The 14547-nt window shown below is 44.1% G+C and overlaps 1 protein-coding gene across 4 annotated transcripts in view; it reads left to right on the plus strand.

Annotated features, from left to right (window-relative positions):
- The first annotated feature begins 10899 nt into the window (after positions 1 to 10899).
- Positions 10900 to 14547, plus strand: part of SHROOM4 (shroom family member 4) — a 209544-nt gene continuing 205896 nt past the window's right edge. Inside the window, exon 1 of one of the 4 annotated variants that reach the window (XR_006890312.1) lies at positions 10900 to 11132. Coding sequence is in view for 3 of the 4 variants with exons in the window: in XM_046673430.1 (XP_046529386.1) it covers positions 11016 to 11132 (117 nt within the window). In the remaining variant the exon portion in view is untranslated. The remainder of the gene's footprint in view (positions 11133 to 14547) is intronic. The other 3 variants (XM_046673430.1, XM_046673426.1, XM_046673425.1) reach the window with 3 other exon arrangements.

Consider the following 14547-nt stretch of genomic DNA (forward strand, 5'->3'; position numbering starts at 1 on the left):
TCCTTGGACGTTGGCACAGTTGGTTCTCCGACCTTTGGACTTAGACTGAATTATACCACCTGCTTTCCTGGTTGTTCAGCTTGCAGGCAGCGGATTGTGGGACTTCTAGGCCTCCATAATCGCGTGATTTCTATAACAAATAAACAAACAAACAATTGGCTCTGTCTTGCTGGAGAAGCCTGACTAATATATCTGGATAATCAGAGAATTCCGTTTCTCAGGCCCTCTGGCCCTGTTGTTAGTTCAGGGATAGATTCAATTCTGGAGCTTTTGCTGAGACTATTGAGAAAGTGGCTCTGTGTTTCTACCAGGGTTGCTAAGTGGTAAGATGCAAATCTGTAGCTCTTCGTGGCTTTCTTGGCCACCATGCAGGGAGAGCCTGCTTGAGAACTGAGTCAACATAGAGGAGATCAGGGCCAAGGGATAGAAACAGATTGCTGATGACGTCATTTGAGCACCTGCATCTAGCTATGCCTAAAATTACCCCTGTGCCTTTCTACTGGTACCAACAACCAGTAGAACAACCAGTTTCTTTTGGCTTAAGCTTATTTGTCTTGTAGTTCTGTCACTTGCCAGCAAAAGAGTCCTTTATATAGACATCTATCTAGACTCTGTGTGTGTGTGTGTGCGCATGTGCATACATATGCACACACATATGCTGGTATGTTGGTTAGTTAGGGAAGGCTTCCTGGAAGAAGTGAGGCCTGAACTAAATCTTAAAGTGTTGATAGGAGTTACCTAAAGCAAAGGGAAATGTACACTGGGCAGAAAGACAGCATGGATATAAGTATGGAGGTAGGATATACCACGAAAAGACAGGAGTAGGGATACTGTAAGCGGTTTGGTGTGGTGGGAGGGTAAAGTGAGAGTCAGAGGAAGGAGAGACAAAGCTGGAGAGCAGGGCAGGGGCCACTAAGTGGGGCACCAGGAATGCCATGTTAATAAGATGGCAATTTGTATTCCTTATATTCCTTTTCTACAGCCCAGCCAAATTTTTACATTTTTCCTCTTTTTGTTATTAGTGCTCCAGTAACATATACCAATAAACAGAATTGAAGTAGAAAGCTTTCTAGGCTTGGAGTTTGGTCAATCTCAGGATCCTTTTGGGGTTCTGAATCACTAGAGGAGCCTCTTTGTGATGTCCTATTTTCTGGCTGTTCTGGGTGAGACAATCCTTATCCTCCATTCCATGATTAAGAGGTATACCAAGACACCAACCTGAAAGTTCCTTCTCATATGATCAAAAATGCCTTTGGTTTTCCAGGCCCCAGGTCATGTGTTCAGTGATGACTGAGCATCAACTATGCCCATGCCCTGTGCTAGATACTGGGGAGCATGTTGAAGAATCAGACGTAGTTCCTGCCCTCAAGGAGCATCCAGTCCAGGGGCGGAGACAACTACAATAAAATATGATCAGGGCCACAGTGGAGGGATATAAAAGGAGCAATGGGAACATCAAGAAAGAATAGCTTGGAGGTATCAATGAAGGTTTCTTCTACAAATGGGACTTTTGAACTGACTTGAAGAAGGATCAGGGATTTACCAGATGGACAAGGATGAAGTGGAGGGCATTCCAGGCAGGAAGAAAAGTTTGTGAAAAGGCCTAGAGGTACAAGAGAACAGGTTGTGCTTGGGGTAAGTGCCCATAATTTGGTAGTTCTTGATATCCAAGTGTGTGTAGGGGGGAGATTGGGACAGGGTTTGGGGTGGCATGGGGGAAAAGTTCTGGCTATGTAGGCAGGAGCCACATAACAAGGATCTTAGTCAAGGGATTTAGATTTTATTTGGTAAACAATAAGGAAGCATTGAAAAAAATTGAACAAAGAAGTCACATATAGTTTGTGCTTTAGAAAGAGTACCTTGGCTGCAAAGTGCTGCAAAGTGGAGAATGGATTAGAGGCATCTGGGCAGAACAGCAGGCATCAGGGAGCCTGGTTAGGAAGCTGTTCCAATGGTCTAAGTGTGAGATGATGATGGAGTGGCAGTGGGCATGGAGAGAAGTGGATGGACTTGAGAGCTATTTTAGGACTAGAAATGACAGAGTTTGGTGACTGAGTGGATGTCAGTTAAGTGGGGGAAAAAAAGGGAGGAGTTAAGTATGATATCCAGGTTTCTGAAGTTTAATCTAAACCAGTGAAAGAAAAAACACTGAAAGTGCCCTATATATTAGAACATCAAGTAGTTGTCAGGTTCCTGATAGTTGTGCCAGAGAGAAATCTCTTTCTTTACAATTTGAGCTGCCAGACTCTCAGAGAAAGGAGCCAGTCATTCCCAAATTTGAACATGAGTCCTCACGTGTGACTTTGTTCATGTATCTATATTGGTGGAGGAGCGTATGTGTCTACATCTAGGTGTATGTACACATGCCCGGGACCACCTTCCCCAAAGAAAATATTTGGAGAAAGTAAACCTTTTCAGAAGCCCATCTGACACTCCTGGACAAAGGCAGCTGGTTATTTTTTCCTCTTTGGGCTAGGTCATTCTAGATTCAAGCCAAAGCAAAGCGGTTTCATCTTTAGCCAATATTTTATTTTATTGTTTATTTATTAATTTGTTTGTTCGTTTATTTTCTGAGGAAGTTTCACCCTGAGCTAACATCCATTGTTAATCTTCCTCTTTTTTGTATGTGAGCCACTGCCACAGCATGGCCACTGACAGACAAGTGGTGTAGGCCCACGCCCAGGAACAGAACCCTGGCTGCTGAAAGGGAGCATGCCAAACTTAACCACTGGGCAACCAGGGCTGGCCCTAGCCAATATTTTATAGATGGGATTCATTTCTACTCAGTCTATAGTAAAAATAAACGACCAAAGAAAGAAAAGAAGGATATCTATATCTATATTTTGACTGTCAGCTATGTACTTTTCCAGAGCTTCATCAAAACTGCAGTGGGAGCTTTGTTTTACTTAAATCCCCATTGAATTAGTGTACCTTCTCTGCCACTATAAGAGGGCAAAATGATGGAAAGTTTTTGAAAGTAAAAGGGCTAGATTTTGTGTGTGTGTGCAGGTGTGATTTTTTTTTTTCTTTCCATGGCTGGAGGAGCAGAGGTAAGAGCTTAATAAGCACCAAAAATTTATTTTATTAATGACCAAGGAGTAATGAATAGCTCACAGAAAAGAACATGTGAGACGTAGAACAGATTGGCTAACACCAGCTGAAAGCAAGGGGTGGCCCTGTCCAAACTGGATACCAAGAAGAGGCCATCTCCAAGCTCACATATTGGATCTGAGCAGTTCATCTGATTTTCACATCCTTGATTTGAAGGAGTCAACCCTTGGCTGAAACTCCTCTGCAGCAATGTCAAACATTCATCACAGCCCAGCTGAACCTGTATCAGATGACTGATTTCCCCAAGGGCAAATTGAGGGTTTCCAATTGGGCTAACATTAGCATGAGCTTAGAACACAAACAAACCAACTCCTGCTCCAACAAGCCTTCCCTGAGAGCACCAACCATCATAGATGGCAGCCTCTTACACACACACACACGAAAACTGTCTAGATTTGCCAGCTCAAGAAGGATGAAGAAGCTCTAAGTCCTCAGTCTCAAACACAATACCAAGCTATGATCCTGAGATTCCATGAGACAACTGGTATTTTTCTGAGTGGATAAAAGCACAGGATGACCCAAATGGTATACCTTGGCAATAGAAGAATTCTTTATAAAGTTACCCAAGGAGAAACCGAAACTCTATATTTCTCCAGCAGCATGTACTTACAAAGATTTATTTAACAAAAATAGTGTCCCAGCTATAGTATTTTGTCTACTAATGTTATACTAGCTTTAACTCAAAAGAAACAGGCTTTGGGGCTGGCCCCGTGGCCGAGTGGTTAAGTTCGCGCGCTCCGCTGCAGGCGGCCCAGTGTTTCGTTGGTTCGAATCCTGGGCGCGGACATGACACTGCTCATCAGACCACGCTGAGGCAGCGTCCCACATGCCACAACTAGAAGGACCCACAACGAAGAATACACAACTATGTACCGGGGGGCTTTGGGGAGAAAAAGGAAAAAATAAAATCTTTAAAAAAAAAAAAAAAAAGAAACAGGCTTTGACCATAATGTCTTTCCCCAGTCCTAGGCAAAATTCCCCAGGAATCAGACTCTTTAGTAGGATAGTCAACTTAGAATTGTCCTTTGCTGTACACCACCCCCTCAACACACACACCCTTAGATGTATAGCTAGCTGGGAAGGAGATATTTGCTATTTCATGTCGTCTGTATATGAATAATACCTGGAACACTAGACTTTTTTCCCTCTCCACTGATAATTATTATTGCCTCAGATCTCTCCTCTGTGAGAAACATCCAGAAGAGCCAGGGTAATTGTCGGGCAGGGTGGAAATAAATGGGGAAGAAGAGAAACAGGGGCCCTAGAATCCAAGTAGAATAGACCAATAGATCCAATTGATGAGATCAAAAATGAACACCTCTTGATATTATTTATGACAAAATCTGTTTCATTTTTAAAGGTGCTCTGGATCCCCTTTTGCCTATGAGTCTACTGGCCCAGGAATATTCCAGGCCAACCAACATGATTTTCTAAGGAAGCATAGAGTGATGATCAGTAAAGTAATGAATCTATTCTATCTTTAGTTTCACCTGTAAAATGGTGACGCTTAATTCTGACTCTTGCCTTATTTTTCCTAAAGGAGTGATGAAATTAAGAAGATGACAACAAAATTTACCGAGTATCTTAGAAGTATGTGCCATAGAACATTAGACAACAATCATAAAGCATAGTTAGATTTCTGTAATATGATAATTTGCCTATGACAAATGAGAACTTTCCTAGTCTGTAAACAATCTGCAAACAATCTTTGAGCCAGCACAGAAAGTGTTTCTGAAATAGTGACTGCTAGCACAAAGACAGGAAGTGGGAAGTCTGTGGATCCAGAATGGAAGAAAAGGGAAAGAAATGAGATTAAGCAGTCTTTTGAAGTAGAGCCTGCTTCTAGGGGAGAAGGGCAAAAATCATTATGAAAGCTATGGCAAGGTATCTCTCAAAGCCAAGTTCAAGGAACTCATCTTTATTCTCTCTCCCTCTCTCTCTTGTACATACTCAGATGAGTCCCCCTTGAGGACCACATGGGTCTTGGGCCTAACACCCATGCACACTTCCTGTTGTACAGACGTACACACATAGAGACACCCAGGCAATCAGAACTGCATCCAGAAACAGGCCCATAGAGACATTCAGGAGACAATATGGAATAGAAAAGTGAACAGAGGACACACAAACTACGTAGAAATCGGTTGGGTAGATATATTTGGAGAGTAGTGGTGAATAATAAAACCCCTCTCATTCACTCCCAAGTTCAGAACCAATTGAGAGACACAGGAAGCAGAGAGGCAGAGATTTAAAATATCTGTTAATTACTGTTAAAAGCTGGATCGAAGGACAGGGCATATATAGACAGCCATAATAGGCTTCCTAATACTCTCCCCACTTAGCTAGACAGAAGTGCCAACTCACCCAGCAGTGGAGAAAGAGGTCAAGAGAATTATTCTAACAGAAGTGTTCCTAAATAGAAACATGAGGAGAGCAGAATGGAAGACTCCAATCCCTTCCCTCCCCTCCCAAAGAGGAGAATATGACAGAGAAGTGATTAATAAAGTTATCACAGGATGTTTCTCCAGCCTCCCTGCCTTGAAATCCTGGTTTTACCACTTCCCGGCTCAGTCTCTTCACTTGGAAAACAGTTAATAATACCTACTTTGCAGGGTCATTGTAATCATTGCCAATAATGTACGGAAAGTGCCTTGCACAGTGCCTAACATTTAGCAATGGTTCTCTCAGTCTAGGGCACATTAAACTCACTTAATGAATACTGTTAAGTTTTCTGTTGAAATATTGTTTCAGCAAATATGTAAGCTCTTTAAAAGAATAAATGTTACGTCCATACTACCCAAACTGATCTACAGATTCAATGCAATCCCTATCAAAATTCCAATGATATTTTTCACAGAAATAGCAAAAACAATCCTAAAATTTGTATGGAACCACAGAAGATGCCAAACAGCCAACACAATCCTAAGAACGAAGAACAAAGCTGGAAGCTTTACACTTCCTGATTTCAAATTATATTACAAAGCTATAGTAATCAAAACAGTATGGTGGCATAAAAACAGGCACATAGACCAATAGAACAGAACAGAGCCCAGAAATAAACCTACACATATACAGTCAACTAATACTTGACAAGAGCCCCAAGAATACACAGTGGGGAAAGGATAGTCTTTTTGATAAATGATGCTGGGAAAACTGGATATCCACATGCAAAAGAATGAAACTAGACCCCTATCTTACAGTACTCACAAAAATTAACTTGAAATGGACTAAAAACTTAAATATAAGACCTGAAATGGTAAAACTCCTAGAAGAAAATATAGAAGAAAAGCTTCATGACATTGGTCTTGGCAATGATTTCTTGGATACAACACCAAAAGCACAGGCAACAAAAGCAAAAATAAATAAATGGGACCACATCAAACTAAAACTTCTGCACAGCGAAAAAAAAAAAAACCCAAAAAACCCACAAACCATCAACAAAATGGTAAGGCAAACTCTGAAATGGGGGGGGGGATATCTGCAAACAGTATATCTGACATGGGGTTAACATACAAAATATATAAGGAACTCCTGTAACTTAATAGCAAAAAAAAAAAAAAAAGCAAATAAGTCGATTCAAAATGGGCAAAGGATTTGAATAGACGTTTTGCCAAAGAACACATACAAGTGTCCAACATATACAGTAGGAAAAGATGCTCAAAATCACTAATCATCAGGAAAATGCAATGCATATCACATCACACCTGTTAGGATGGCCTTTATAAAAAAACCCAGAAATCCATATTAACAAGTGTTGGCAAGGAAGCTGAAAATTTGGAATCCTTGTGCGCTGTTGGTGGGAGTGTAAAGTGATGCAGCCAGTATGGAAAACAGTATGGAGGTTCTTCAAAAAATTAAAAATAGAACTACCATATGATCCAGCAATCCCACATTTGGGTATTTATCCAAAAGAATTTAAATCAAGATCTTGATGAGATATTCGTACTCCCATGTTCATTGCAACATTATGCATAACAGCCAAGAGGTGGAATCAACCTAAACGCATATTGATCAATGAATGGATAAAGAAAATGTGCTATATGCATACAATGGAATATTATTCAGCCTTAAAAAAGAAGGAAATACTGTCATATGTTACAACATGAATGAACCTTGAGAACTTTATGTTAAGTGAAATAAGCCAGTCACGGAAGGACAAATACTACATGAATTCACTTATATGAGGTATCTAAAGTAGTCAAATTTATAGAAGCAGAAAGTAGAAGGCGGTTGAGAGGGGCTGGAGAGAGGTGGAAATGGCTGTTGCTGTTCAATGGGTATAAAGTTTCAGTCATGCAACATAAAAAAGTCCTAGAGATCCATTGTATCACACCGTGCATATAGTTAACGATACTGTACTGTACACTTAAAAATTGATAAGAGAGTAGATTTCATGTAATGTGGTTTTTATCACAATAAAAAAAATAAGCCTCATCTCTTACTAGAGCAAGGATTCTGAAGCTAGAGTCTATAAGCCTCAGCCCAGAATGAATATAACATTGGGTGATCATGTATACCTTTCTAGAGGAGAGAGTGCATAGCTTTCACTTGAATCTCAAAAGAGTCTTTAATTGAGAAAGGAGCTAGAGGCACTGCTATGAGGAAAATTGTATTCAAATTTGAGTTTACAAAAGGTCCAGCCAGGGAAGTTCAAAAGAAGTTCAGAGAAGGATTGCTATTTCAGTCTTCTTCCTTCCAAAAACGTAAGCTAGTCAATAGATTTCTAATGGAGAAAAGACTCTTGAGAGGATTTTGTTAATGAGGTAGAAGTAAACAACTTTTTAATTCCTCTCTCCCTGTTTCTGCTGATTGGCCTTTTGCTCACCTCCTCTGTCTGCTCCTTTTGAGATCCTTTGTGATCCTTCTTGACTTTGAAATACTAGCATAATATTTTAGATATTAGCATAATCCAAGATTCCATCTAAATCCCCCTTTTCTAATCATTCTGATATCCCTGGGTGAGATTATCCACTCCAGATAGCGTCAGCTACAATGCAAGTGTGTGTCTTCAAACAGCAACCCTCTCTTGATATGCAGTTTCTTATTTATACCTGCTTATTGGACCCTCCACCTTTCTCCCACAGGCAACTTAACATACTTTAAATTCATTATCTGTCCATTGGCCACATACACACACACACACACACAGAGAAATACACCCCTGGACTCTTCTCCATTGCTTTATTTTCACCTGGTTTATCTCCATCATCAAGTCTTTGTTTGCACACATACAATGTTTAGCCACCTGCCAGGGAGTAATCACAGATTTTACAAACTGGAGAGGAACATAAGAAATCAAGTAGCTCAATCCCTTCAATTTACAAAGAGGGGGAGTGACCTGCTTAATATCACACAGCAATTTAATGCAGAGCCAGCTTAGAATTCAGGCATCTCAAGTTCTACCTTGTACCCTTTCCACTACGTAATCATGCTCCCACTAACTGTACTTCCAAGGAAGAATGAGATTCCTGCTACTAGCAGTGATTTTTATCAGTTCTTTACTAGATTATCTAGCTAGTAAGATTATCTAGCTATCCAATGTTCAAAATATCTGCTTACGTGCTATTTGCACCATGGGCGAGATAATTTATGTTCTTCTGTAATGAAGAAAAGTATAAACTGGAGAGTGCAACAAGACATCAGCATGGAGAGTGTCTTAGAATGAAAATAGATTGGTTAAAATCTAGCTCAGTGCTTGCTTTCATAATAAGGTTGTGGGGATTTTGACCTTTTTTTTATCAAAGTGTTTTCATATGTATTATTTCATTTTAGTCTTCAACAGTTCTGGGAGGTAAGTAGTTCAGGGCTTATTAGCTGAAGTGTACAGATGAAGAGAATGAGACTGAAAACTGTTAGTTCAGTGATGCGCCCAAGGTCACCCATTTAGTTAGTGACAAGGCCGGGGCTCAGATGTGTGTCCCTTGCTTCCAAGTCTCTTTCCTCTAGTCTAGACACATAATTCTAGTAGACCTTGAGTGATGACTACATATCCTGTGAACTGAACTTTACAGATTTCAATATGCTGAGAGTGAAACATCCTGAGTACTACCAGTGACAGTCGTAGAGATATGAGTTTTACCCCAAAAAGAAAAAAAGATGCCCAGTTTCAAGGTGGGACAGAGTAAATAAATGTTATATCATGGGTTGATACACAATTAAGAATCAATAAATTGAGATGCCATTTTCTCAAATTTTCTCGTAGGGGAAATGCAAAACAATGAACATGATCGAAATGATTTTTGCAGGTCTAAAAGTCTAAAAGATTGAACGTTTCTCATGTGAATCATCTCTAAGGACTTTAAAAAGGTGGGCTATAAACACCCAAACTGCAGTTTTATTAAAGAAAAGTCAGATCAGCATCATATAATGTTGTCCAGCAGGCTGAGAAGAAAGGATTGGGGGAGGGAGGGAAGCCCATGAGAGAAGTTTCAGTGGCCTGCTGGGACACACAGCAGGCTGAAGTGGGTTCAAGAGGCAGTGACAGGTGAGGAAATGGAAGCAGAGAGTGGACACCTTGTCTGCAGAAAGCTGACTGTGGAAGGAAGGGTGCCACAGTGTGTTCCTTGGCAATGAGGAAGAAGCTGCACAAGAAGAGAGCAAGAAACTAAGCAGGCAAGAGGGAATGGGAAGATCCTTTTGAGTCACAAATGAGTTGTTCAAACTTTTCCTGTTAGTGTGTGGCTCCAGAGACAACACCTCCGAGAGAGAAGGCAGCCCAGGTCAAGACTGAAAGATCAGTGTAAGTTTCAGTAACAGATTCACTTTTCAAGACTATTACCGTGGGTATTTGTGGGTGTGTTTTTTTCGGTCTGTTCTAAAAGCCCAGCTCAGAAACTACAGCCTTAAGCATGAACAGATGAGCAGAGATGTTCTGGACCCTGTCTAAAAGCTGATTCTTCCAAAAGGCACAACACTGTCAATTGGCGAGCTTATCAATGGATGCTCTTTCCTGTAGATTTGTTGAGGAGTGGAAACAATGCTGCTAGTCTGCTAGGAGTTTGCTGATTCCCGGCTTGGTCATCTCAGAGGGGCAAGTGCAAGGCCGTGCCAGGAACTCCAGATGACTTGGACATACACAAGCACAGTGCTACTCATAGATGCCAGCGCTGAGCCAGGGTGCGGTTGAGCCCGGGCAGGGGGCATCCTCAAAGTGCTTCTTTATTTAAACTATGCTCCGGGGCAATGTTTCATAATGACCCCACACACCTAGCGCATACACACAGAGCAGTCTACACACACAGCCCCACTGTGTTCGCTGGCCTGCTTGCTTTATTTTCCAACCCTCTAGGCAAGGTCCACAAATTAGCAGCCTTGTAACCCTCCCAGGACCCCGTTCTTGGGACCTTCAGAAGAAAAAGGCAGTCAGAGAAACACGAATGCGCTAACAGGGGAAAACAGCATTTCAGCCCACTCAGCCACGCGGGCCATCCACACTAACGACTTTCACCTCCCCTCGCCTGTGCTGGCTGGAGGGGCGGGGAACCCGGCAGTAAGGAGGAGGACCAAAGAGGGGGGCCTGCTTGAATGAAACAATGTAACAATTGATGTGAGGCCTCGCCTCGCTCCCACTCCCCAGCGATCCTATAGGCGAGGTCCCAGTAACTGCCCCTCCCCATTGCTCCGTTTTCATGTCCATTACGCGCTATCCCTCCGCCTCTCCTTCTTTCTTTCCTTTTCTTTTTTTTCCTTCTCCTTTTTCCCCCTCTCTCCCCCTTTCTCCAGCTCCGTGTCATTTCCTCCTTGCGCTCGCTCACTGCCCGAGCGTCTCCAGCCGGGAGAGTAGGCGGAGCAGGGCGGTGCAGGGTGGCGTAGCGCTGGAGGGCGATGGTGGCGGAGCTGCTGGGGGCGGAGGCAACATAGCCCCCGCGGAAAAGGAGCCCCGCGGCGCCTGAGCCGAGCGGAGGATGGAGAACCGGCCTGGGTCCTTCCAGTACGTCCCTGTGCAGCTGCAAGGGGGGGCGCCCTGGGGCTTCACCCTTAAGGGGGGTCTGGAACACTGCGAACCGCTCACAGTGTCTAAGGTAAGAACTGGAGGCTCTGTGCCAGCGGTGCCCAACTTTGAATGGGCAAGCGGGTGCGCAGGCTGCCGCGGGACGGGGCCCTCAGACCAACTTTGAAACTTGGCCAGGGCTGGGGGTGAAAGCCCCCCTGTGGAGCATTAGTAGCAGGGAGAGGTCTTGCCGCCAGCCCATGCGCAGACACCCCTTATGGGTGGCGGGAGCACAGGATGAGAGCACGGCTAGCCTCCGGCTAGAGCCCTCCGGGCAGACACATTTGGGAGGGCTCTGGGGCAGCTTCCCCCGACGTCGGGGCGCCGCTCCCCTCAGTTTGAGCTGGAGGAAGTGGTGGCTTTTGGGGGTTTCACCTTGGAAGTCCCCGCGCCCCTATGGGACAGGCAACGCGGCTTGGCACCTTTCTTAGCAGCGTTGGCCCTGCGTCGACCGGCGGGCCGTCCCGCCGGGGCAGGTTGCAGGGCGAGGGTCTGGTGTGGGAACGGAGATGAGGCATTGGTGGCTTTCGTCAGCCTCACTTCCCACGGCCGGACGCGCGCACATCCATTCAGCCGGCGGGGCGTTGCTGCTGCCAGTTCAGCTCGGCCTTTCCCTCTCTCCGGAGTCCTGCCTCAGCGCCGGCGAGATTTCCTGCACGCTGAGAACGGTGGAGGAAACTTTTGCGCCATGGAGCGCAGCTGTGCTGGAGCTGCTGCCGCCGCCGCCAGGGTTTGTTTGTTTTAGGAGGCTGTGATCTGCTGGAAGCCAGTTGCGGCTGAGGACAGGGGAGAGTAGCTCTCAGAGTGCTCCAGAACCCCCAAAGCGAGCCGTCTCCGCTGGGGCTGAGGGTGGGGGGTGGGGGCCGCTGGGGCTGTTACTGGGAAGAGAGATTTGTAGGACGACTCACCTTGAGGCGCCAGATTGCCAAGTGATCGAACTTCACTAGCTTTATGCCATTTTTTTGTTTTTGTTTTTGTTTCTGTTTAATGCTCAAATCTGAAAAGCTCTTCTTCCAACCTCCTCAAATGGCAGTTGAGGTTGTAGATGTGAGTTTGGGCTTGAGATAGAAAAATGTGGCTTCTAGCGGGGAACAAATGTCACTTTATTTTTTTGGTTTTTTAACGTTGGTCACATCTCAGCAGGGGGCTGCGAATGCCCCCGCCCCCAGCCTGTCCTGCTTTGGCTTTCCACTGGAGCTGCTGAGCGTAGGGGTTCTTCAGGCCTTAGGGCCCACACTCTTAGTAACCCTGCCGTGTTGCTGTGGGGTGTACCAAGCAGCCTGAGCAGTCTGAGGTATGCTGAGGCTAAATTTTGTGGGGCTATCAGAAAGAGCCCGGATCTTTAGTTTCCCCAAGCACCAATTAGCAGCCCAGATCTTCATCCAGCATCCTTTTCCTCTGTACTAGTCATGTATTTCTAATCATCCTGAGATGCCTTTGTCACCCACTGTCACACCCCCTCCTAAGATACTCTCCCTCCAGTATTCTCTGGAGAGAGTAATAAGCTTCTTTTTTTTTTTTTTTAAACAAAAACACTTTCAAACAACCTCTTTGGGGAGGAGAATACTGGCCTTCGGGAATTTCTTCTAATCAAACTCTTCCTCTCCCCACTCTTTCCACCAAGGTCACAGCTGGCTATGCAGCCCTCCATGGTCTGGCAGTTCCTCCCTTTCTTTTTCTCCTTACACCACCCACAGAATCAACACAGTCTGCCTAGACAACCTGCTTTAGGGCACTTTTTTACCTCTGCCCAGGTCTGACCCATCCTGAGAGGCGCCCCAGAGAGGGCTTGCTGCCGTGGCCCTGGATTGTTTTGTGAGCCAGTGAGAGCATGGCAGGGGGTGTTACTAAGTATGGGGCAGCCAGCAATTTGTGGTCTGGCTGGGGGATTATTTGAGGGTAGATGAGGGTTTCCTTGGCCAAGCTGTTGAGGAAGTGACTTGTGTGTTGAGAGGCAGGGTGCCTTTTAATGATTCCCTTTCCACTGGATGTACAGTTGACCCCTACTATATGAAGGCTCATTATTACATGCATTTGCATATGCAGGGGGTAAAAGCCTTTCCCCCATCCCTCCCAGATAGCCTGGCTCCTTACAGTAAAAGTCAGCTATATATAACTTGGTTATCCCCAACATTGTATAAAGGGACCATAGTATTTTCTTCAGTACAGTGGTTGCCTGTAATTTTTTCTTTCTTGCCAAGACACTCTGTGGCATATTTCATTAATCCCCTTTTCATTTTTCTGCCTTAGTTTTATTTCTCCTTATGCTTCAGAACAACACAGCTTTCTTCTTGAAAATAGTCTCGGTCTGCACACACTGGTGAGAATGGGATAGAAGGGCGTAGAAAGAATTGGACTGGCAGATTGAAAACTTGGGTTCTAATCCTTGCTCTGCTACTTGCTACCTCTGGGATCCTAGGTATATCACTTGCCCTTCCTGGGTTTAAGGTGTCCCCTTGTCTACAATGAGGTTCAAGTGGGTGGCCTTTAAATAAAACTAGGACAGTCTAGTAGCCAATCCTTTATGCTAGCTCTGGCCCTTTTGTCCTGGGAAGGTTTGGACTAAGGAAGGTGAGGCTTTGTTCTGTTTGCATACAATGTTACTGGTTATAGTGTGTTTCTGTATCCCTTATTTCATTAGCCTCTTACAGCCACTCTGTGAGGCAGTCATTGAAGGTTGTAGAGAAACTGATGAAAAAACTGAGGTTGTGATGCATTGAGCATCTTGCCTCCTGAGTCAGAGGTAGGATCCCAGTCTATTGTATTTTTTACTGCTTAGAGTGTTTCTTGATTCTTCTGGTAGCTCTGCAGTTTGTGAAGGGGCATGGAGCAACACCTTTCAGGGACGTATCCAGTCTTGGCAGCTTCCCACCCCAGTGATCCTTTCCATGCCAACCTGTGGTTCCACAGTAGATGAGGACTGGGGTGCAGACACTCTCTGATGGAATCTGGGCTCAGGGAGTAGGAGAGAACTGTTTTGATAACTCCAGATCACTTGTGATGATCTCAGGTCAGGCAGAGACAGAGGTAAGGTGCAAGAATCATAGTGGGGAATGTTGGAGAACCTTCTTTGGTGTCATGGGAAAAAAACCCAAAAGTGATTTGGGTCTGGGTGATATGGAGATAGCTTGTGGCAAGGTGGAGACATCTTAGGAGTAGAGGAATTTGAGAAAAGGTGATTAGTGGGAAAAGAATGCATGGAGTGTGAAAGTCTACCTCATATTTGTCATGGAAGAACCAGGAAATGATCAGGTTGAGGAAATCATCAATTCCTACTGGCTCCTGTGATTTCCTTGAATGTGGAGAATTCAGCTGCCCAAGTTATGGAGACTGGTATAGTCTTCTGATAACCAAGTCACAAAGAAAGAGGAAATGTTAAAAAAAAAAAACCCTACTATTGATTATCTCAAGTGTTAAGGGATGGTTTATGATTTCTCCATACATTG

Source organism: Equus quagga, chromosome 10, assembly GCF_021613505.1.
Source record: "Equus quagga isolate Etosha38 chromosome 10, UCLA_HA_Equagga_1.0, whole genome shotgun sequence".
NCBI lineage: Eukaryota > Metazoa > Chordata > Mammalia > Perissodactyla > Equidae > Equus > Equus quagga.